Source organism: Mastigoproctus giganteus, chromosome 6 (genome assembly GCF_048544385.1).
Source record: "Mastigoproctus giganteus isolate SK-2022 chromosome 6, ASM4854438v1, whole genome shotgun sequence".
NCBI lineage: Eukaryota > Metazoa > Arthropoda > Arachnida > Uropygi > Thelyphonidae > Mastigoproctus > Mastigoproctus giganteus.
The window spans coordinates 64,338,867-64,363,393 of record NC_143580.1 but is presented as its reverse complement, the minus strand read 5'-3'; the positions used below and the strand labels follow the sequence as shown (position 1 = coordinate 64,363,393).

The window sequence follows — 24,527 nt, the reverse complement described above, 5'->3', positions numbered from 1 at the left end:
GGTGTATCCATGTTGAAACTGAGCACTGTTAGCTACAAAATGCTCCACAATCTCATTACAATGCCTCACTCTTTCCCACTTCTGATCTGTATTCAGCACTTTAGGAGCTCACCTAAAAGAATTCCTAAAACATTCACCAAAGTATTGTGAGCTTGCTCATGAGAGAGGTTTAATGTTGTCTCAGTGTGTAAAATGTTATTCTGTGGTCTTGTATATCAGGTCATTAATGGCATCCACATTTACAGGTGTCAACATGGTAACAGGCCTCCCATTGTGGGGTGCATCTTCAACACTTAGATTCTACAATCCAGTTTTTGATCATGGCATATGAAGGACAAGATTCCCATATATTTGCTGCCTGTCCTCATGAATTACTTTTGGTGACATCCAAACAATTCTTCCATTAATGACATCCATTTAAAGCAGGTACTCAATTACATAATTCTCTCAACAGTTGCCATCTTCATTCACCTTCCACACTTCAACAAGGCTATTTTCCTCCCACTAATAACATATGGAGCTGGAGTGTGGTTTCCTCAGATGCTGTTGCTCAACTACAGATCTAAGTTATGAACAATCCAGCATGTCATCATACTAACAAGAACTAATTTTTGCATAATCAATGTTATGTAGGTTTTTAAATCGATCCAGCCAACTGTTGTTACACATAAAATTGTCGCATCCAAATTGTTTAGCAAATTTTTCCACTTGAGCCTTCAAGGTCAGACCGTCTATTGAAAATCCACCACTTTGTGTGGTGAACCATTGAAGCAATGCTTCATCAATGATTGTAACCTCGCACTTTCTAAAAATTTTTTTTTTTTTTCCAGTTATGTTCTTTTCCAGTGCCAACATGTAAATTTATCATCTTTATTCAAAGAAAACTTTTTACACTCCAACATTTTGTGCACCACATTCTAATACACAAATAATTTCAACTTTTTGCAAATCGCGAGATGCCTTCTTTTGTTAGTAAAGATGTTTCCAAAGGAAGGGTTCGTTTCTAACTGATTTTACTTTAAAATGCATACAAAGTTCTTAAAGTCCCAAAATGCATACAAAGTTCTTTAAGTCCCAAAATGCATACAAAGTTCTTAGAAGTCCCGAAATAAATTTATGGTTCAGCAAATACAAGACAATCTGTAAATAGAGTAATGTGACAAATGGAACACCAATGCACTATTGTATAGCCCCCATCCCCGGAACAACAAAGTCATAAACTGGCTGCTAATCCGATGCAGATGATCATAAAGCTAAGCTGCCCTTTTCATTTCCGACTATTCCAAGAATTGGGTTTTTTTCGACTACCCGAGGCCTCCGTAGCCAAGTGTTCAGGAGCGGGAGTGCAGTAGCGCACGCTCTTTGAGTAGACCGGGGTTCAAGCCCCTGACTGCTGAATATGGTCGATCTGCCAACCCGCACTGGACCAGCGTGGCAGATTATGGTCCATTTCCCTCAATACGAATTGTTGAGGAGGCTTCCATCATGCAGTGAGTTGATAATGGCTGCACTTTTACCTTTTTTTTTTACCCAAGCAATTAAGAATGTTTGCATAGTTATCAAAATTTGTTCGGTATATCCATGTAGTACAGTTATAGCTTGTTATAACAGTGAGCGATTGTATGGGAATACGCGTAAATTAAAACCATCATGGCTTTTTACTTGTAACAGCAGTGACCTCGTTATAACCAAGTTTGACTGCATTTAAAAAAAAAAAAAAAATGCCTGAAATGAATAAAAGGCATTCTGTTCTAGTGGCCCCCCTTCCCCCACTTGACTACAGAGGGGGGGGGCAACCTACCAGGAAACTCCCCTGCCTTGCTTACACTGTCCCTTTTGGGTGGCAAAGCATGGGATATGCTGACACTAGCTACAGCTGGCCTGGTCAATGTGGTAATGGCTCTAGAGACACTGCTTTCAGTGTGAAGTCCTCCCACGTAGACTGCTTTAGACCTATGCATAAATTCCCCAAATACCCCTCTCTCTCCCATCCCCACTTTCACCTGGTGGGATCTACCACAACAAACCTTTCATTTCTCTTGACAGTCCTCCCCACTGGAGGATGGGTTCCTCCACAGAGGTGCCTCTCTACCTCTTTGAGTTCCTTCTTCCAGGTAGACTACTTTTATATCACTTCTTCATTTTCTTGCACTGTTCCCTTCCTTTTTACTGGCCCTCCCTGGCAAGCTCAGGTACAGTTCAGGGTTTGCCCATGCCAGAATCTTTCCTACAATACCCAGCTGTATCCCTGAAGCAGTGGACGCAACGGAAACATTGGTTCCTACTGGAGGCCTGGGCAGCTAAATGCCAGAGAAACAATAGATCAACATAATCCAACACCTACACTACACTATACTATACAAATTTACATTAAAACCTACACTACCTCTGGCATTTACAGAGTTTGTACTGTGACACACAGTATACCTCATGGTTTGTGGAGGGAACTCCTGGTGCCGCCGGACAATAAACACTATACTTCAACACCCTCTCTAAAGGAGAACAGTTATAAGCCTGAAATTTTCTGTGAACGTACAAAAGTCACAGCACATATTGGCAATATTGTCTTTCACAAAAACCTTTGGGATCTATATTGCAATGAAAACTTTGACCTCCCCCCCCATATGTTATGTATTTATGGGGGGGTATGTGCATGCATGATCATGGACTTATTTACATGTACAGTGGCACCTCGGGTCACAAACTTAATTCGTTCTTTGACTCCGTTCGCGAACCAAAACAATTTTTCCCATTGAAATTAATGCAAATCCAATTAATCCATTCGCCCGCCTCAGAAACATATTGTTTTTTGACTTTATGGATTTATGTGTGGCAAAAATACATAATATAAAACATACAGTATAACTTTACCTTTGTGGTTGATAGTTGCTGGCACAGGTAGATGGTAGAGGAGCAGGAGGAGGAAGACTACTCCTTTGAAGTGAAGTCCCATTCCATAATAACGTCGGGCATTTCTGGTGTTTTTTCTCTTGTTTGTATCCTGGGAAGTGGTTCGATTGCTAGCTCGGTGGCTGGTGTTTTCACAAGATAACGATCCAGAGACATTTGTCTTTTTCTTTGTTGGATAATGTTCCGAAAATGGGACATCAACATTGTCATTTAAAATGTCCACTGCTCTGCTGGTCACAGTTTTGTTAGGGTGATGCTTCTCAATGAAAACCTGCACTTCACTCCACTTGCTACAAATTTCTTTGATCTCAGCACTTGAAACATGTACCACCTCTTCCTCCTCCTCTCCTGAGTGCTCCTCCCGCATAACTTTCATCTGTTCACGTTGCAACTCAACAAGTTCTTCTGTGTTGAGTTCTTGTCTGTGGTCCTCCACCAGCTCCACCACATCCTCCTCGTTGACCTCCAAGCCCAAACTCTTGCTAATGGTCACAATCTCATTTACTAGAGTTACATCTGTCTTCTCGAAGTCTCTATCAGGCACACAACCTGGCCAAAGTCTCCTCCAGGCAGATTGAAATGTGCAGTTAGAGACATTGTTCCATGTCTTGTCAATGAGGTTTATGCAGTGGAGGATATGGAAGTGATCCTTCCAAAAATCACACAGGGTCAAATCCGTGTCGTTGGTCACCTGGAAACACCTGAAAAAAAGAGCCTTTGTATATAACTTCTTGAAGTTGGAAATTACTTGCTGGTACATGGGCTGGATGAGAGGAGTGGTGTTAGGAGGCAGAAATCTGACTTTTATGAAGTCGTATTCAACATCAAGGTCTTCTTCCATACTTGGAGGATGAGTAGGAGCGTTGTCCATAACCAGCAGACACTTAAGGGGCAAATTATTTTCCTCAGGGTATTTCTTGACAGTTGGCGTAAAAACTTCAGTCAACCACTCCATAAAAAGTAATCTTTTTACCCAAGCCTTGCTACTTGCTCTCCACAATACCGGAAGTTTACCCTTTAGCACTTTATTGCGTTTAAAAGCGTGCAGATTTTCAGAGTGGTAAACTAAAAGAGGCTTAATCTTACAATCCTCACTTGCATTAGCGGACAATAAAAGTGTAAGCCTGTCCTTCATTGGTTTGTGGCCAGGCAGTGACTTTTCCTCTTGGGTTATGTAGGTCCTTCTTGGCATTTTTTTCCCAAAAAAGTCCCGTTTCATCGCAATTAAAAACTTGATGCGGTACGTAACCTTCAGAGTTGATAAAGTTTGCAAATTCCTCCGCATAGGCATCTGCTGCTTTTTTGTCCAAACTAGATGCCTCTCCAAGCATAACAACACTATGAATTCCAGTTCATCAATGAAACTTCTCGAACCACCTCTACTTGCTTTAAATTCGTCAACGAATTTAAAGCAAGTAGAGGCATCACTTGTATTCAGCGTTTTCGCCACTAAATCACCGTGCAAAAGTGAAGCCTTCTTGCATATTAGGGCCTCGCTAACACTATCTCCAGCAAGCTGCTTTTCATTAATCCAAACTAACAATAATTTTTCTATTTCTTCTAACACTTGAGACCTTTGCTTCGTTAACGTAGTCACTCCTTTAGCCACATCAGCCGTCTTTAGCGCATCTTTGTTCTTTAAAATAGTACAGATCGTAGATTTAGCCATGTCGTACTGCTTGGCGAGATCGGAAACACGAACACCATTCTCGTGTTTAGTTATTATTTCCTTCTTCGTTTCTACTGTAATACGCTTAGACTTCTTTACACCACTGTCACTAACACTTTTCACTTTCTTGGGAGCCATAATAAGGGTTAATTTAATGCAAAAAGCAAAAAAAAAAAAAAAAAAAAAAAATTGTATCAAGAACAACACAACGACAAACAATGTTCACAGCGTGCAAACCTGAGTACAACTGATGCTGTTCGCGAGCCGAAAACATGGCACCAAAGCCATGTTTGTGCATTTGTGCACCGAGGCATTGTTTGCGGGCCAAGTAAAAATTTGTTCGGAAATTGTGTTCGTGGGCCGATTTGTTCGTGACCCACGGTACCACTGTATGTGCTGAAAAAGCCATAAAAATTAGTAGGAAACATTCTACTAATATTCCTACCTGAGTGGCTACTACAGCCTCAGAGAGAGAACTGATTCTGCCAGTCAGATGGGAAATGAAATCAGACCACCTCAAATGAGTGACAAGTAGCAAGACCATTATGCTGTAATAGAGGACTTAGAGTGGAAGATACTGTGTTAAAATACCTGATATTCATGTTACACAACATGAATCTAACAACAATAACAACAACAAAAAAAAAACCTATTTAGCTTTTAAATGGGTAAGACCCCAAATACTAATGGTATTTACCTTGTTATACTGAAAAGAGGCTTCAAAAGAATGCATCAAACCTACAGAATATATTTATAGACTAGTTAGCTTAAAGTCAGTGAGAAAGTTATTAAGCCTGTGGTCAAAAATACTTTACAAGCTAATTTTGAAAGGTATAATATCCTGAATGGATCACATGATGACTTTGTAAGTGTTTGACCAACTTGACAAATTACTATGGTGTGGTCACACAGGAGTTGGATGAAAAAAACAATTGACATCATACCTTTGGACTTTAGTAGCAAAGCATTTGACACAGTTCCATATGGGAGGCCAGTTGGTTGGTTGGTTGTTTTAGGATTTTATGGTGCATTAGCATCTAAGGCTATAATGTGCCAACTATTGGGAGATCACTACGGAAGCTGAAGTCTATTGGGATTGCGGACAAGATCCTGTGGTTGATTGACGGTAAACAAAAGGAAGCAGAGGTGTTATCAATGGCCATTCTGCAGAGCAGACCAGAGTCAAAGGTATCGACCTCGCAAGATTCGGTGGTAAGGCTGTTCTTGCTTCTGATCATCTTTGGTGATAACAATGAGGGAACACAGGATATAATTTTGGGATCTCTAGATAATATCAAGGTCAGAAGAATGGTTAAGAATGCAAGTCAGGCTACGCTTCTTCAGAATAACTTAGATAAGCTTCACAGATGGTAAGTCTGATCCATGAAGCATCACAGCTATTCTCTCAGGTATGCCAAGCTGGGCTTGCAACCTTGGAGTCTAAAACTTTGATGGAACTGATTTAAATGATTATGCTCAAGTCAAGAGAACTTAATTTCAGTCCTAAGTCCAACTTTCCTAACAGTGAGGTAATTTTCCTTGATGATTTTAATGTCCACAACTCCAGCTGGCTTCCATTTTCTAGTCCCACTGACCCAGCTGGTTGAGATGCTGAGGCTTTTGCAATTACTATTTACCCTGCACACATTGTTCATTTACCTACCAGAATACCAAATAATCCTAATCACACAGCCAACACACTTGATCTTATTCTCAAAAACAACCCTTCTAAGTACATGGTTGAGGTGAGTGATCTTCTATGCACCTCAGATCACAACTTGGTGATGATCTATTCTCCAGTGGCGCCTATCTCTCCAAGTCATTCTCAACCTCGTGTTGTTTGGCATTACAAGAATGCGAAATGGGATGACCTGCAAAATTTTTCTTCTTTTCCTTTGTCGGATTACTGTTTCAAATCTTCTGATATCGATGTTTGCTCAGATTGTTAGTGAAATTATTCTTGAGCACTCACACCTTAAAATCTCATTCTTTTTCTAAACTTTGATTTTCACATAAATATGCTAAGGTTGTTCAAGATAAGAATGTTAGATATCACAACTGGCCTGTATCCAAATCTCCAGGTTCATTTTCTGTCTACACCAAAGCTCGCAACAAGTGTAAAGCAGTTATTAATCAGTTCAAACTAGGTTTTGAACAGGCTAAGAGTACAAAATTTGCTTTTTGTCCAAATGGTAGTGAAGCATTCTGGTCTCTTGACAAAGCTATTGGCTGTAACTTTTGCCCAACTCTTTTTCCACGTCTGTCAAAACTAGATGGTTCTATTGACACTTCATCCAAAGATAAAGCAGATCTGCTAACATCCCACTTTTCTTTTAACTCATGTATTGATGATATTGATAAGCCACCTCCTACCATTTCCAGTATACTCCATTCAATGCCTCCTGTGGTTGTCTGTCAAAAGGATTTTTAACAATCTTGATGCTAAGAAAGCTCCAGGTCCTGATGGAATTTTCCCACTTGTTCTCAAAAACTATGCTCCTGAACTTACTCCTGTTCTGTGTTGCCTTTTTTCACTTTCTTATTCCACAGGTGTTTTCCCTTCTGCTTGGAAATTTGCCCACATCCAGCCAGTTCCTAAAAAGGGTGACAAATCCTTCCCATACATCGTTCCCTTGCACTTCTACTCTTTCTGAAGTAATGGAAAAAACAATTAACTCCCAACTATCTCGAAACCTTCCATATGATTAATGATCACCAGTATGGATTCTGTCAGTATCGATCCACTGGTGCTATTCTGACTTATGTTACCCATCAATGGACAAATTCAATGGAGAAGATTTGTGAAACTCAAGCAGTTGCTCTTGACATTTCAAAGGCTTTCATTTGTGTTCAGCATAAAGGTTTTCTGAATAAGCTTCCATCTTGTGGTTTGCCAACAGTGTTTTGTAATTGGGTATCCAGTTCTCTCTCTGACCGCAGGTGATGGTAGATGGCTCATTGTCTCTAACTTCTCCACTAATACCGGTGTTCCCCAAGGTTAAGTTCTTTTTCCCACTCTTTTCCTCTTGTACATTAATGACCTTCTTGCATTGACTGGAAATCCACAGTTTTGCTGATGACAGCACATGGCGTTCCACCTTTCAGTTTGAGAAACCTTACTGTGCACAAACAACTTGGACTTCTCGAATATCCACTTCCTTAAATGCTGATCTCAGTGAGAGGGAGAAAGATAACTTAGTTGATTTCAATCCTTCTAAAACTCGGTCGTATACAGTGGCGGACAAAAAAACTGGACCACCTAAAAAAAAAGACAAGTAACATTTGTAGTGAAACGTATAGGATATTGTTTGATTACAGTCATTTTGTTTGTCGCAAAACAAAGGTATTGCATCAGATAACGCTTCTATTGCATTAGACAGTGATTGCGCAGTATTGCATCAGCCGTGTCTACAAATACAGCATTGGAAGGGTATACATGCTCATTAGTACAGTCAGTCCTCGTATAGCATGATAGTTGCATTCCTAGAAACCCTCGTGCAATGCAAAATCGTGCAATATAAACAACAGGCCCTATGGCAAAAATAGGGTTAGGTGCCGACCACCCAAGATTGAACACACATTTGTAACCAAAACATCACCAAACGCAATAAATAATTGTAATAAAATACTTACGCATCTTATTACGACTATTACGTAATAAAATATTGCTAATGCTTTTACTTTTATCGTAAGCAAACTTGTCATCTGTTTGGATAGAAAATCAAATAAAAAACAAGCGTTCCATCTCTTCCAATTCTTTGTGTCTTAATCTAATGGATTTTAATTACACTGAGTTGTTCCTGCTATGAAAGTTGTTTTTATTTTCTCTGCATTCTTTCTAATTCTCGGTGTTGCCTCATTTAGGTCTGTAGCACGTGCACTATCACATGGTCTTTCATTTCGCTCAAAGCTTTACAATTTCATATTTTTTCTCTATCGACAGAGGGGGACTGGCCATAAGCCTTACCGGGGAAACCCCGGTGGGCCAGAGGCTGGTGTGATTTTGGCCATAAACCATAGCATGAGGCCACTATAAATTTTCCCAGGTAAGAATTTTTGACCCAGTCCGCCTCTGTTTATCGGTATTGCTTTTCTTTTACTCTCTGATTCTGCAGTATCTTCACCAGGATGCTTCCTTTTCACACCTTTTAAGTATTTTACTCATTTTTAGGGAACAAAGCACAATTACAAAACGAGGAGGCACGCTTGATACGCATAAACAAAGCTGCGCGTGTGTAGCAACTGAATAAACAACACTGTAAAGGCTGAGATACACTATTAACACCTCACATTTTACTAAAGCACATTTCTAGGGGTTACTACCATAAAACAATAAAAACAATTTCCAGTTGCATTTCTGCTAGTGGAATCTGTTATAAACTGGTAGTAAGCTCGATCTAATTGCATTTGCGATTATACCGATAGCTCGAATTGTGTTGGTTTTTACGTTATTATGGTGAAATGTGTTTCCCCTTCACTGATATAAAAAACATAAATACATTTTCAGAATCTTCTCTTCATTCCTATCGTGTTGCGTTCGGTTGGGGTGATTCTGTGTTCAACTGCCATTTCTTGTAAACACAAAGGTGAATTGTGCATAAGCGAATTCGGTTCGTGTTATATAAGATATCGTTCCCCTATTTATAAATCATGTATGATCGAATTCGTGTAGTGTAAACACATGTTATACGAGGACTGACTGTATCCTGTTCTGCGGGGGTGTAAACATGGCTCCATATTTTCAGTTGACACCAAGGAAAAAAAAAAAAAAAAGTGTAGCTGTTGCTCTGTCCAAAGAATGGCTTTCTATGTGTGCTATCGCTGATAAAATAGGCTGCCACCAGTATCCTGGGTGCTGAAATTAAAGTGTGATGTGAAGAGAAGACCTGAATTACACCATAAGAGAGTGACTGTGCTTTCCCAAGATTGATATTTGAGACGGCTATGCCTTAATAATCACCATGCTTGTGCTCCTGATCTACAACTGGACTTTGAGATGGTCTGTGGTGTTGAAACAAGTGACGAACATCCAAAGACGGCTTTCAGAATGTGGTCTGCATGCCTATCGGCCAAAGAAGAAGCCTTTGTTGACCCAACAAATGAGGAAGAAGCAACTTGCTTAGGACACTGACATCTCTTCTGACAAATCGAAATTCAACCTGCTTGACTCGGATGAAAAGTGATATGTCAGAAGACGAAAATCTGAAGCATATCATCCTGACTCTATAACACTGACTGTAAAGTTCCCCACCGGTCAGATGGTCTGAGGGTGCATAACAAGCAAAGGGGTGAGAAAAATTAAGTTTATTAATGGAACAGTGAATGCAGAAACCTACACTGTTATCTTGGAGGAGTGCCCGAAACCCGTTATTAGGGATCATCACACAGACATCCAAAACTGTATTTTTCAACAGGACTCAGCACCTTGCTGCACAGCAAAATTGTTAAGTTTTATGCTATTTAGATTTAATGATGAGTTTGTCTTCATGTCTCACAAGGCTTATAACATACTTACACTAATGTTTTCCCTCGTTTTTCTCCCTTCATACGTCATACGTCAGAAATTCCATAATTACAATGTTGGACCAGCCCGGCAACAGTCCAGATTTGAACCCTATTGAAAATTGCTGGTACATAATTCATCTAAAATTGCTCAGAAGAAGCCAACAAGTAAGATTCAGCTGCAGGACAGTATTGTAAGGGTGTGGTACCACAAAATTGGTCAACCGTATATCCAGAAGTTGTTAACTCTATGCTAGATCGTTGCAAGGCTGTAATTGCAGCTCGAGGAGGAACAATAAAATATTGAGGACTTATTTTGCTGATTTATAGTACATAATACTATTACTGTTAACTTGTCATTTCAGTTTGTACATGTAAATGCAATAAAATGTATGTTTGGTTGTCATGCATTCCCATTTGCATGATTTCTCATATTTCCATTAATTACGCATTTCACCCTTTGGGAAGATATTTATGGCAATTAGGTATATCAGATGGAGTCTTTTTATTGGATTTCATTCACAGAGATATATATCCCATCTAACAAATGCATTTCGAACATTTCTGCAACCTACAATGCAGCAGCGCAAAACACATTATTTGCGAAATTCACAACAGATGCAGTTTTTTTGTCTGCCACTGTATCTTCCAAAAAGGATTCTTCTGCTCCTATGCTTATCTTCGATGATGCTTCAATTTCTGGGTAAGTTCTTTTTTCTTTTGCTCTCAGCATTTCTTTTCTTCCAAACAGCTGTTCATTCTGTCCAAATTGCAAATCTGCCCTACCATGGAATATTGTTCACACATCTTGGGACAGTGCCTCCAAAAGCTCTCTCAGGCTTTTAGATTCCATTCAAAACAGAGCAGTTGGGTTAATTAATGACTTATCTCTAACAGACTCTCCACCCTCTGTCTCATACAAGTTTTGGTTTTGCTCTATGTCTTTTCTATAGATACTGCAGAATCGATGAAACTTTTCTGCAGCTACTTTTTATTTTACACAGTTTACAGTACGGTACAAAGCCATCTGTTGCAAAAGCAATCTCGCCAGATTTAAACATCAGTTTTTTTTTTTTTTTTTTTTATAATGAATGGCTTTAGAAGGTTTACACTTGGACTTTTCAACCAATAACTTTCACTTTAACTACAACCATGACAATTTTTTTGGATTCACTTACCCAGTACCGACTTGTCAACACTGCATTGGTTGCAAGTGTTGCTGCATGATGTCCTACTAAACCTATACAGCAATAACTGCATTCATAATCAAAATGTAGTTACTAATCAAATGAAATTATCATAATTAAATTCATAAATTACACTTGCAATAATACACTAAATATTGTAGCTTGGTCATTAAAGAAGTTCAGAAACTGCACGTCTTCAAGTTACTAAAAATTCATCAGGTGGATTAAAAAATGCCATTTAAATTATTTAAAAAATGTGCTAACGTTAGAAAAAAGTTAAATGAGAAATCAATATAGTATTAATGAAACCAGATACAAAAAAGCATGTTTATCATTAGAAAGAATGCACTTCCTAGAAAAAAATTACTTGTAATATTAAATGCTCATTAAATATTTAATAAATATTTAACATGGATAAAAGGAGTTAAAATTGCAGTTTCAAAGAGTGTCACTGACAGATATATTCAAATTTGGGCATTTTTTATGGATACTTGAAGTTGGTACTGGCAGCTAAAATTTTTCAGTCTCACCTGACAATCTATAAATGAGCAAACCAACCAACTTTCAGAAATTGAAAACTGAAGACTTAAGATTGACTGGAAAAATCTGGAATGTCACTCTGATTATGTCTAGTGTCCTCAGCTTTTTCTTCCAAAATAATAATCAATTAGTGCATTTCACACATTGTAGTGTTGCACAATGAAATGCAGGAACTGTATTTTAAAGTTCTTTGCTTGATTATATATATAAAAAAAATTTCTTACCTCCAGTTGCTTTGGCAATACGTCTAAGGTCAGGTTTTTTGCAGCGACGGACAGCCATTGCACCTGCCTCAACAAAATACTTCAGACAAAGATCATCAATGCCCCCTGTCGTTAGAATTACATTTGCTCCTGCAGCTAAGATCTTCAAAATGCGTTCTTTTGTAATATCAGCTTCTCTGTTTAAAAACATGAGAGTAAACATTTTTTTAAATAAGAAATTACCCCTTCAGAACAAGCAGCGAAAGGATTAAATGAAAACATGAAGTCAGTTCAGAGAGTTCCAAAAATGGATTTCTAGTTATTAACTGATAGCGCAAATTTGAGATTACACAACACTGCCCCTATCAAACTATCCTGAGTGTCCTTGGGCAACCACACATCTGCCACTAGCTGAGCAGTTCCTTCAAGAACTGCTGGAATTATTTTATACACTGCTTTTTAGAGCAGCTGTTGCATCTTTCTACACTATTGGAACACTGTTCCTTTCCTTCAGCTGAGATTTCAAGACCCTGAAGAGGAAAGCCTTGTCACAAGAGAAGTAAGTGCGGAGATTATGGCAGTACTGTCACCTTGGGATCTGCCAAATAATTTGTCACACTTTTTGGGCAGTGTCGTGGAGGCAACCAATTCTTGTCGGTTCACAAGTGCTACTCTTTACAGCAAATGGCATCTCATGGATGATGTAGAATCTCCTCATACAATAAGGACCAATTCCCTTGGCATCCTAGGAAAGACTCCTTACTCCTGCTTTTGTCTGGTGATGGTAAAACTTTTAGAGTGAGATGAGGACTTATTCTTCCAAACTGAAGACTGGTGCTTGTTTTGGGGATACAAACACACCCAACTTTCATGTCCACATATAATTCTGGTCACTGCTGAAGTTCTTGAAAAGAACTTCAGCAGTGACCTCCACACAATGAGATCGCAACAGATTTTCATCTATGCCTCCTCCTGATCCTCCATTAATTCATGGAAAAATGTGCTTGCAAAAACCATGCACATTCAAACTATTCTTAAGAATAGTGTGGTGTAACTCCACTGAGTTGTAGACATTATCTGATACTACTTATTTGGCCACAGGCCACCATGCCAACAATCAGCATGTACAAACCACCATACTTCTTCAATTTTGCTATGCATTTAGTAATTACTGGAGACTCAGAATAATAGTCATCTTTCACTCCATCCCAGACTTCAGTAAGTTTCTTGTATAACACACATGCACTTGATTCTCTATGCCTGCCAAAGCATCTGCAAGGTTTCAAGAATGGTTGAAGTCAATTCCTGGCAGAACTTCCCATTACTCTAATGCTAATATCTTCAACACTGGCAAGGAAAATGCCAAATTGACAGATTCAGCACACTACGCTTCAGTGCCAGCAAACAAACTTGCAGAGAATGTTGCACATCAAGATCATATTTTCAAGTGAATTTCTTCATAAAAATCATCACTAGTTCTTGATTTTCCTATTGATAATTGTTACAATAAATCGATTACTGAAACTTTCTGAACTAACCTTGAATACTTCAAATATTGCCGACATAAACAGTATTCAGAAAACAAAATTGAACAGTTATTCAACAATACAATATCACATTTATAATGCATTTAGATTTTTTTTTTAAATATCTCTACTTTGCAACTTAAACGGAATCCTGCATATATCTAAATATATATCCAACTTTGAAACAAACTAACTTTTGCAAACAAAAATGTGCGGGGGGAAAAAATTAAATTTTTTTTATGCCACCTATATTTTCAATCTTTTTTGAACACAACTGTGAAAAGTCCATGTTCTATATTAAAAAAATACAGTAGTTTTAAATTAACTGTTGATAATTAAAACTCCCTTCAGACCTGTTGGTGAGTGAATGCAAATTTAGAAAACCATACCCGTCAACCTACACTTTGATTAGAGGAGAGTGTGTCAGTAACAAGTGTGCTCACAAGAAACATGAAGCATGTGCATAAACAGCTGATTGCAGACGATACATCAATGTCACGAAGCCAGAAACCATTACCAAATGGAGGAAAGTATGTATAACAAAGCAAACTTACTATCAATAACTCTTCATACAATATGTCAATCAACACGGGCATATAATTGGATTTAACTTAATCATGAATTTTTCTTAACTGTATGATAATAAACAGACAATTCTGGAATTTTCTGCAGAGAGAGAGAATTTAAAGAAAACATTTTTAACAGCAGGTTGAAAATTCAGCTGTTTGGAGTAGACAAAGCACAAATTGCTGAAATACTATCAAGGTCGAATATACTCCAGGCAACTAACACAGGGTTAATAATAAAAGTACAGTCATATGGTGCAACAGATAAATCACATCACTATCAAATGCAATCAATATAGTTGTCTGCTTTGTCTATGTGATCTAAAATTAGTTCCCCCACTATATAATTCATCAGAGAGACAGGGTGAACAATATACCAGGGCTCTCAGATTTCAGACTAACTAGGCTGAAGCATATATGCAATTATTACTTAACTTCCTATAACATCAGTTGTTCAAAATTTTATTTACTAAATAAATAATAATCAATTAAAACGAAAACTTTATTAAACAGAAGGGCAAGAACCACTTAACATCGATTAAATGACAGACTTAGGACAATGAACAATGCCACCTTTCTCAGCAACCTGGGTTATCACCTCAGCCACTGGGAAACAGGTTGCTGCTTTCAAGCAATTATTTTTAATCATGCTCTTCTTTTAACTATTTGTCAAAAAAACTACTAAAATAAGTAAAACAGATCCTGTTGATCAAAAAAACATGACAACTTATACTCATGCAGTAAGCAAGACTCCCTCTCCAACTCTGCCCGTAAGTCAAAATAATTTATGCAACACAGGCTTGATATGGAGTGTTGATTAATGTCACAACAAATGCACAGGCTGCTGCCAGCCAGGCCAAGCTCACACACTCAGCTATGCCATGACTGGCCAACAAAAAAAAAGCAGCGTATACTTTGTACATTCAAATTGTAACCGTGGACTTCAATTAAAGTTTATATTTTGAACAGCAGTAAAGAATCCATAGATCTAATGTCTCATAGAGGACTCATCCCATCTGCACTGCCTTTGTTATACAACTGATTCGGTATTTGCTGACTTTTAATTTTTATATCAGACTCAGAGAATAAGCTCTATTCTCTTCTGAAGTGATATGACACCCAAAATCTCTTATTAGACCCCATTAATTTTCGTAATTATCTTTAAATAAAAATTTCAATCTTCTTGGCTTCGCTGCGAATATAGTTTGATATAGTTGCGTTTATAAAATCTTCATCGGCAATGACAAAATTTCAGGCCTTTTTCCTTTTCACTCTGCCCAAATGCACTCACAGTCTGTACAGTACTTTCTCCCACCGATCATGAAACATTGGCTCGGCTGTACAACTAAACCAGTCAAACTTGACTTAATTAAGATATTGCACGTATTTGAAAATTTGGTGATCATAAAATTTCTTCCCACATGCACCACCTTCAGTCTGTGTAGTAGTATCATCATCGTCCTCCCCACACTGAGTGGAAAAAGCCTGGGTTTGAATCCTGTTGATGACAGGAGAAACTTTTATGGACGTTTTTCACTCTGTGGCTGAGTTATTCGGTCTCGGGCGTAGAAAGCAAGGTCCCCCTCCCCAGAAACATTTTTTTCGTCCAGCAAATCAGGTAAATCAACCAGAGAACACGAGCAGTTTACAGACACAATACAAATGCATATATGTAATAATTTACCGGGTGACCCTAATGTAATACAGTAGAACGTCAATTATCCAAACTAATTGGGACCAGGGTTGTTCTGAATAATCAAAACATACACAAGAATACCCAGTTTATACGAAACAAAGTGTAATTAGGCCCACTATTAAATTATTATACACGTTATTACTACTGTATTTTGAAATACGAAATATTATAGAAAATATAAAAAATATACAATAATTGATTTAGGAAATGGTTTATAAATAATAACCAAAACGTTTTCAAGAAACAATGTATTTTATGTATTACATTTATTTTGAACTTACCTAATTGTTTTATATGATTTCAACTATAAATCACTTTTTTTTACATAAACAGAAATAAACACAAGTAATTGCACACAAATAAGAGTATAATAAATCTTAGGAAGGTTTATTTTTTAAAATATGTAACCTTAAATGTTTTTTTCAACCATTCAAGATTGTCTCTTTTTTTGGGGCAAGGTCTCCCATCCTCTTTAATAGCCATATATCTCTGTAGAACTGCATTCAGACTGTTGCTCACACCAAAACAGGCGAGCAGTTTACAGTTTACACAGAGTTTCTAGCCAGTGAAGACCTCCACGTGAGTGGGCCCGCTTCGTCTTCTTCGTCATCAGAATCACCTTGGTTAAAGTCAGCAAGTTTTTCATCCTGGAGTAATGCAACAATTTCTTCAGTTCATCATTGTTTAACCATGCCTCTGCATTATCTTGCCCACGCTTGGAAAACCCGGGAATCTCTTGAAATAAAGTTAAAATCTCACCTACATCTTCATTCAAATCTTGTACATGTGTGACCGTCTCTTTGGCAGCGGCTCCATAGTTTATCCGATGCCTTTTTCAAATTTCTCTCCAACAACATGTTCCGGGCATCTGCTAACATGCAGCAACAATCCTTAATGTTGAGCTTCTTTGAAAACTCAACCATGCTCTTTCTGGCAGCAGCAGCAAGTGATGTAAGACTTGTTTTTTGTACATCGTTTTTAGTTTCTCTATAACACCTTGATCCATTGGCTGCAGCAAGGCTGTAACATTTGGCGGTAAAAAATCTGACCAAGTTCTCGTCAATCGAATTCAGTTTTTTAAGAGAAAGTGAGACTGTGCATTATGCTCAACATCTTGTCGAGTTTCTGATATCCAGCGAATCAGTTTCTGGTGTGCTTTTTCCTGAGGCAAGTTGTACCCACTAAATTATCAGGTAAACAACTTATTCTCAATTTAAAAACTTGAATACATATCTTATTTTGTTCAGCCAAGCATTATAGCCAGCGGAATGCTTTCCAGCACAAGGTCACGTTGACCAGCATTTTAGAGATCACCTAAATTAGGTCAACTGGCAGGTGGTCTGTATACTTTGTCTCACTGCAGCGGACATCGGCTACCCGCTGGGGCACTTAAAGAAGGGAAAGTCGTGCTAACGCTAAATATAACTGAACACAAACACTCCTCACATAGTAGGAAGTGCTTTTATTGCCTAGCAGTTGAACACTTTAAAAATAAGGAACTTGAGAAACTAAATAGAATTTGCAGTAATTTTTCTAATAAATTAAATTAAAAAAAAAAAAAATAATAATAATAATAATAAATAAACAAAAATAATAAAAATTGCAGAAGCCTTCGGCCCCAACTGTAGTGCTACCTTAAACATTTGTTCTTTGCCAATTCTCCCTCCTTTTAATAATCATCATCATCATGCCTGGTCGCGCAAGCCAACAAACTTGAGATTGCTGTGGCAAAAATATTCAAGTCTTTTTGAACTGTAATGGCCCCTGCAAAAGAACTCTAGGGGAGTGCTGTTCTGGAAGATCTACGATTCCAAAGATAAGTTCCACGGCTCGATCTAGATACTACTGCAGCCAATGCAAAAGCGGCATTTCAAGTGCTGGAAAAAACAATGCAGAGAGAGACAGCACTACAACTGACCAAAATCACTCTATTTGCAATATGTTGTCAGAAGATTTTTTACACACCTGTCAGGCCTGCCTGAAGAAGGTAAAACACGTAATAATATGCAATGGCAACTGCAGCCGATCCCTATGCGGAAATTGCTCAGGACGGTCACTAATTTCTAAAATGACAAAGGTAACTAAAGAGCATTACGTTTGTGCCAGATGCCAGTGCAAATCTGCCCCGAGGGTCGCCACAGAAGCTAACATGCTGCCAGAGCAGAATGACGACCCCAAAGACTCTACATCACTGAATACAGATGCTAACACCGTACAGTCACTAGATGGATCTATAACAGAACAAATCCATTCACTGTGCCTAAACCTGGAGGCAATAATGGCAGAACAGAGCAATCAAATCACTACCATTGTCAGAGGAGAAATCATAGAAGTATGGTCCCGAATGGAGCATGTTCTGGTAAATCTTCAAGTAGAACATGAGAGAATGAAGGCTAAGCTAGAAGCTTATCTTGAAGGAAGGGGGAAAGAAATGCCACAGCACCCCCTATCCTACGCCCAAGCGCTGAGGACAACTCCAGATACAACCGCAAGCATCAAACTACCATCAACAAAGAAGAAAACACTACTCGGCACGCCACATCTGGTCATAATAAAGCCAGTGGAAAACTCGACAATAGACAGTAGCGAAGCAGTAAAAACTACCGTTGTCCAGAAACTGGCCAAGGACTTTAAAACCACAAGAATAAAGTCCATCCGAAAAACAAGAAATGTTGGAGTAATCATTGAAACAACAACCAAGCAAGAGGCTCACTCTATCATCGCCAATCCAACAGTCAGTACCCTAGGTCTTACAGCAGAAATCCCTAAAAAGAGAGGCCCGTCCATACGTATATTTGATGTGGGCAAGGATATCACTCCAGAGAACATCACAGATGAACTCTTCAACAGAAACTTCCAAGAATTAACTGACATAAGTAATGCCAAGGAACACATCAAACCAAAATATCACACTAGCTCCAAGTCTCCCCAGCTATACAATTGGGTGGTGGTGCTTTCTCCGCAGACATGGAACATCCTCAAACTACAGGACAGAGTCTTTATGGGTTGGAGCAGTCACCGCTTCAAGGAGCACGTGCCTGTTCCAAAGTGCTTCCGATGCTGCCATTTTGGGCACACCACCCACACATGCATGCAAACCGTGTCTACCTGTGGGCACTGTGCCCAAAAAGGGCATGACTATAATTCTTGCCCAAACAGATCCACAGATGCAGTTTGTGCAAAGCAGCAAAGCTCGATGCAGCACATTCTCTCAGGGCCAGTAAGTGCCCTGTTTATCTAAAAGCTAAGAGGAACCAACAAATAAAGACCGATTATGGCAGCATGCCCTAAATCATTCAACAGCAATATCATAAAGTTTATCCAACTAAATGCCCAGCGAGCCCGTGCAGTAAGTGCCCAGATTAGAATCAGGGCCGAAGAGGAAAATGCTGACATATTAATTCTACAGGAGCCATATACCCATTCAAAGCTAGTCAGGGGATACCCCCTGACTTTCAAAATCATACATACAGATGAAGACACGCCCTGGGCTGCCATAGTTGTCCGTAACCCTAACATCATGGTTACAAGGATTTCCTCCCTATGCACTGCATGGGCGGCATGTGCCCATGTAATTTGCCCGTTGGGAGCCTTCTACCTCATCTCCCTCTACTGCAGACCTGGCCAAGATATCACTCCAACAATAAATTATCTATGTACAGTCCTTGCTACACTTCCCAACAGCAAGATTATCCTTGGGGCAGATGTAAATTACTGCTCTCCTACCTGCTACAGCCTGACCACTGATCGCTCTGGGTGCCACAATGGGCAGCTTCTTGAAGATTTCCTGGCCACTTCTCCCTTCCTGGTTCTGAACAAGCCCAATAACCTGCCTACCTATTCCAGCACTCTGTGGGAATCCACAATAGATATCTCCATAGCTACACGATCCACTTCCAGCAAAATTTCTGGGTGGCAGGTCAATGAGGCCTAGACCACCTCAGATCACAGGGCTATTACATTTCAACTCACAAGATCCATTGATCCAACTCCACCACCTCACTACAATATTAGTCGCTATGCCATTAACAAGGCCAATTGGGAAATCTTTTGCTCCACGCTGCAGACCGTGATCCAGAACCACAACTCTTCTGATCTTCCAGAACTCGACCCCAACCAACATCAAAAGCTCACAACAGAAATCATCATCCAGGCCTGCAAACAATCAATTAGAAAGAAAAGACCAATGCCTAATGCCGTCCCATGGTGGTCCCCAGAGCTGGAGCACCTTCGCCGAACTGTACACTCCAAAAGAAAAGCCTTTCAGAGAGCTCGTACCTCTTGGCCCCCAAATGAGGTCAACACCCTCCGTGAAGAATATCGAAGAGTCAGAAACGACTACACCTCCCTTATAAGGCAGTGTAAAAGATCATCTTGGGAACGACTCGTCAAAACGACTGGCAATACTGAACCCTGGAGGGTGGTGTACCGCATCACCACCAACAAGCTCCCAAGGGGCGAAGTTATCCAATCCACTCTCACACGAAACGGCACTATGACTACATCGTGGGAGCAGTCTATGGCCAATATTCTGGACACACTTTTTGGTACAGATACTGATCCTCTGACAGTACAACAGCAAGAAATATGCCAGGCAAACAACATCTACTTCAACAATGCTGTAGAAGACCAATTTACCACCGATGAACTGCAGCAGGCTCTTACCAAAATGAAAGAGAGGAAATGTCCCGGACCAGATCTCATTGAACCCGAAGTCTTTAAAAAGACAGCCCAAATTAACATCCAGTTTCTACTCGACCTCTTCAATAAGTGCTTGTCCCATGGATCTTTCCCAGAAGAATGGAAAAACGCCAATGTAAAACTAATCATAAAAAATCCGTCTAAACCGCTCCAACAACCAGAGTCATATCGACCCATTGCCCTTTTATCCATGGTCAGTAAACTGTTTGAACGACTACTCCTAGTACAGCTCCAAGACCATTACATCAAAGCTGGGCTCCAGTCCAACTTCCAGTTTGGATTTCGACCGGGGCGTTGCACAGAAGATGCCCTGCAAATGATCATCTCTGCAGTCTCAACTTCTACCTCCAAATACTACCTACTAATAGCAATAGATTTCGCAGGAGCATTTGACAGGCTCTGGTGGGCAAGTATCCTTCGCAGACTTAGGCAAGCAAATATACCATTAAATTTATACAAATGCATCGAAAACTACTTATCAAATAGGAAAATTACAATCTCCTCAACGTACCGAAGAATTACCAGGTCAATCTACAGTGGTTGCCCCCAGGGTTCAGTCCTTGGTCCTTTTTTGTGGAACATTGTCCTGGATGAGCTCCTTGGACTGGACCTAGGTCCTGTAGCTATACAAGTCTTTGCTGATGATGTGACCATCTCGATTGAGGCTGACAGCAGAGCTTCTCTGGAAGCCAGAGGAAACCAGGCACTTCAAATCCTTCAGAACTGGGCAGCCCTACACAAACTAAGACTCTCACCCCAAAAGACACAATCCATTCTCCTGAAGGGATCACTGCAGCCTACTAGAAACCCCACTATCAAACTTCAAGGCCAAACCGTCAAGCTAGTTTCTACGTTAAAACTACTGGGAATAGTACTTGATCCTAAGCTCACTTTCTCTCCGCATCTTGCACACCTCCACGCGAAAGTGAGAAACTACACTGCTCTCATCGCACGGGTGAGTCGTCGCGATAGGGGATTGAACCGACGCACCCTTAAGATTCTGTATAAATCAATCTTCCTTCCCTTCATAACGTATGGATCAGGGGTCTGGTTTCGCAGGGCAACTCTTTACAACAACAAACGTAAACTGGGAACCATCCAGCGCACCATCCTTCTTACTATTACAAGGGCATGCTGCACAGTTAGCAACCCAGCCCTTCAGGTTCTTGCCGGCGTCCTTCTGTTTGATCTGGAGGTTATTCGAAGGGGCCTCCACTACTGTCTATCCAGGGGTATACCAGCAACTATCCTTGGACACTCCATCAATAACCTGAATGAAATCAGGCAGGAAAAGAAAAAAATTGTCATCCTACTACTTCAGACCTGGTAGGACAGATGGACTGCTACCGACAAGGGCCCAATCACCAAGAAATTTATACCGTATGTGAATGCCGTATTTCCTAAATCTCCAACTTGGTTTTCTCCTGGTCTTTATACCACCTACCTCATCACTGGACACGGATCAATAAACCATAAATTAACATCCATGGGAATCATTGACAACCCCTACTGTGCATGTGGTGAAATAGAAGACTGGAACCATCTAGTATATACCTGTCAACACTACGAGGACCTCCGCAGCATCCTGTTTACTCGTATCCAAGATAACCCTCAAGGAAATGAACACTTATTCATCACAGAAGAAAACTACTACTATGAGTTTACCAAGTTTGCACAAGCCCTCTTCACAAGACGGAGTACCCTGTTGCCAACACAAAATAGGAACAACCCAAACATCTGATCCTAACCTAACTGGCAAAACCGATCTTAACTTGGATAGGATCAACTGGCGTATGGACCACCTCATTCTTCAGTGGCAACTTGCACACGGCTCTCTTGCTGTCTTATTTATCGTCCTTCCCGGGTTCCCCTTTCAACTGATGGCGCTTATTGCTCCATTGATAACCTGGAGGATACCTTCGCCTACATCCTCCATATTTCTAGCTATACCCTCCTTTCTTGCGTACACTCTGTACTTCCCCGACTCTACCTTTTTTTTTTTTTTTTTTTTTTTTTGTCTCCGTCCAGGAAGCTCTGGCGACCCTGGCGGAGACAACCCAGAGAATAATGGGCAGACTGGCTACCTCCTAGTGGTGTGTGCGGGCAACGTGGAGTCCCACTAGGGGCCCTGCGGCCAAATGCCAGGACACACAACAGAACCTAACGCAATATGTCATATACAACACACAACACTTTTCTGGCATTTACAGTAGTACTGTATTCCTTCACAGCGAACATATGACGCAGATGTGGGAAACCACAGGTGGCGCCTGACCCTAATACTATGCACACTAAGTATGTGCATTATCAGTAATAAGCAAAACTTTACCAGCTTTACCCTCATTTTCGCAATGCCTCTTCACACTTTGAATAAAATCTTAGCTAAACCAATCCAAAAAAAAAAGTTGGAATTCAACCAAGCATTTTCCTGTATTTTATATCGCACTTCACAGCTTTAAAGCATCTTGGATTTTCCCGATTTCTCAATCACTAACAATGGTAAACATGCTGTCCTCTTGCACTTGCACACATCATAACTGTATGACGCTGTTTATTAGCTTTGAAACCAGCAGCAGCCATTTCGTGTCGCGATGCAGGGGATTCAAGTGTTGTTGTTGCGGACCGCAGGGTTCCTCCCATTAGCCACTTTTGTACATCTTGTAATAAGTGAAGATGTTTATTAGCTTTGAAACCAGCAGCAGCCATTTCGCGTCTTGATGCAGGGGATTCAAGTGCTGTTGTTGCAGACCCCCAGGGTTTCCTCCATTAGATGCTTCTGTACATCTTGTGAAGAGCTTTTATCTATCCAGTCATGTGTATGTCGTGCATTGTGTATGTTTTGTGTAGTGTTCATGATGTAAAAAATTAAATTCAAATTATTATATTAGGGCAACCCGTAATTTCTTACATATACCCGTGTATGTATTATGTCTGCAAACTGTGTGTGTGTGTGTGTTCTCCGATCGATTTGCCTGTTTTGCTGGATGAAAAAAACCCCAGTTTCTGGGAGTGGGGGAAACCTTGTTATCAATGCCTGAGACCAACTAACTTAGCCAGGGAGTGAAAAAAGCCCATTAAAGTTCCTCGCGTTGTTCATGGGATTTGAACCCTGGCCTCTTCCACTCAGTATGGGGAGGACAGTGACAATACCACTATGCTACCACGCAGACGTTCATGATGAAAGTGATTTACGAGGGAATGGCTTCCAATTAAGACCAGTTTCATCTGCATTGTAAGCTTCATGCTTGTAAAAACCATCCTCTGCCATTTTCAGAAAAGACAAAGCTTCTGCTCCTGGGTTATCACCTGATAAAGCTTCTCACTGAATTTCAAGCATCCTGTACTGGCTTTAAATTTAGGTGGGCTTTTAAACTTTTAATTCAATTGTAATGCTTTTTTGCATAAGAGGTCCAGAAATAGGCTCGCCTTGACTTCTCTTTTTTTTTGTAGAAACCATAAATAAACAGCATCTTCTAATTTCTCATCATTAGCTTTTTTCCATAGTTTCCTTTTTTAGAGCTATCTTCGTTGTATAACTTTGAAACAAACATCAAAATTTCATTTTTTCTGCTCTTTATGTCAGATATGGTTGCCATACAGTTAAAAAGCTTAGCAAGAGATACACCGGTTTCACCCTTTTCCAGTCTATTAATAACTGTTATCTTGTCTTCTATTAACAACACATTGTGGTTTCTTTTGCCTGTAGACACCATTATTAACACAAAGGGGCAGTGGTATTAAAATTAAAAGGCAAAACAACACAGTATTTTATTTTGAAATAGCCACAAACAAAAACTCTAACACTGAGTGATTAGAAACAAAATGCCTGCAATAACCTCACACTGCAGTTGGCTCGCAGCAGACTGAGTGAAAGCTAACTGCCCCACTGTATTCTCATGTTCACAACAGACAATGATGCATCAAGGTCCTGGGTCCACACAGTTGCTAAAGCCAACATTTGATTTTTTAACTCCTATAATGACAAATTAAGACTATTTCTAGCAGCAGGAGTAATATCTCAGCCTAA

The 24,527-nt window shown here is 39.8% G+C and overlaps 1 protein-coding gene across 1 annotated transcript in view; it reads right to left on the bottom strand.

The window, feature by feature from the left end:
- CCT1 (chaperonin containing TCP1 subunit 1) overlaps positions 1–24,527 on the bottom strand; it is a 184,686-nt gene that overhangs the window by 63,622 nt on the left and 96,537 nt on the right. The window contains exon 8 of the mRNA XM_090375994.1: positions 12,033–12,208. Within this exon, the coding sequence (XP_090232120.1) occupies positions 12,033–12,208 (176 nt within the window). The remainder of the gene's footprint in view (positions 1–12,032; positions 12,209–24,527) is intronic.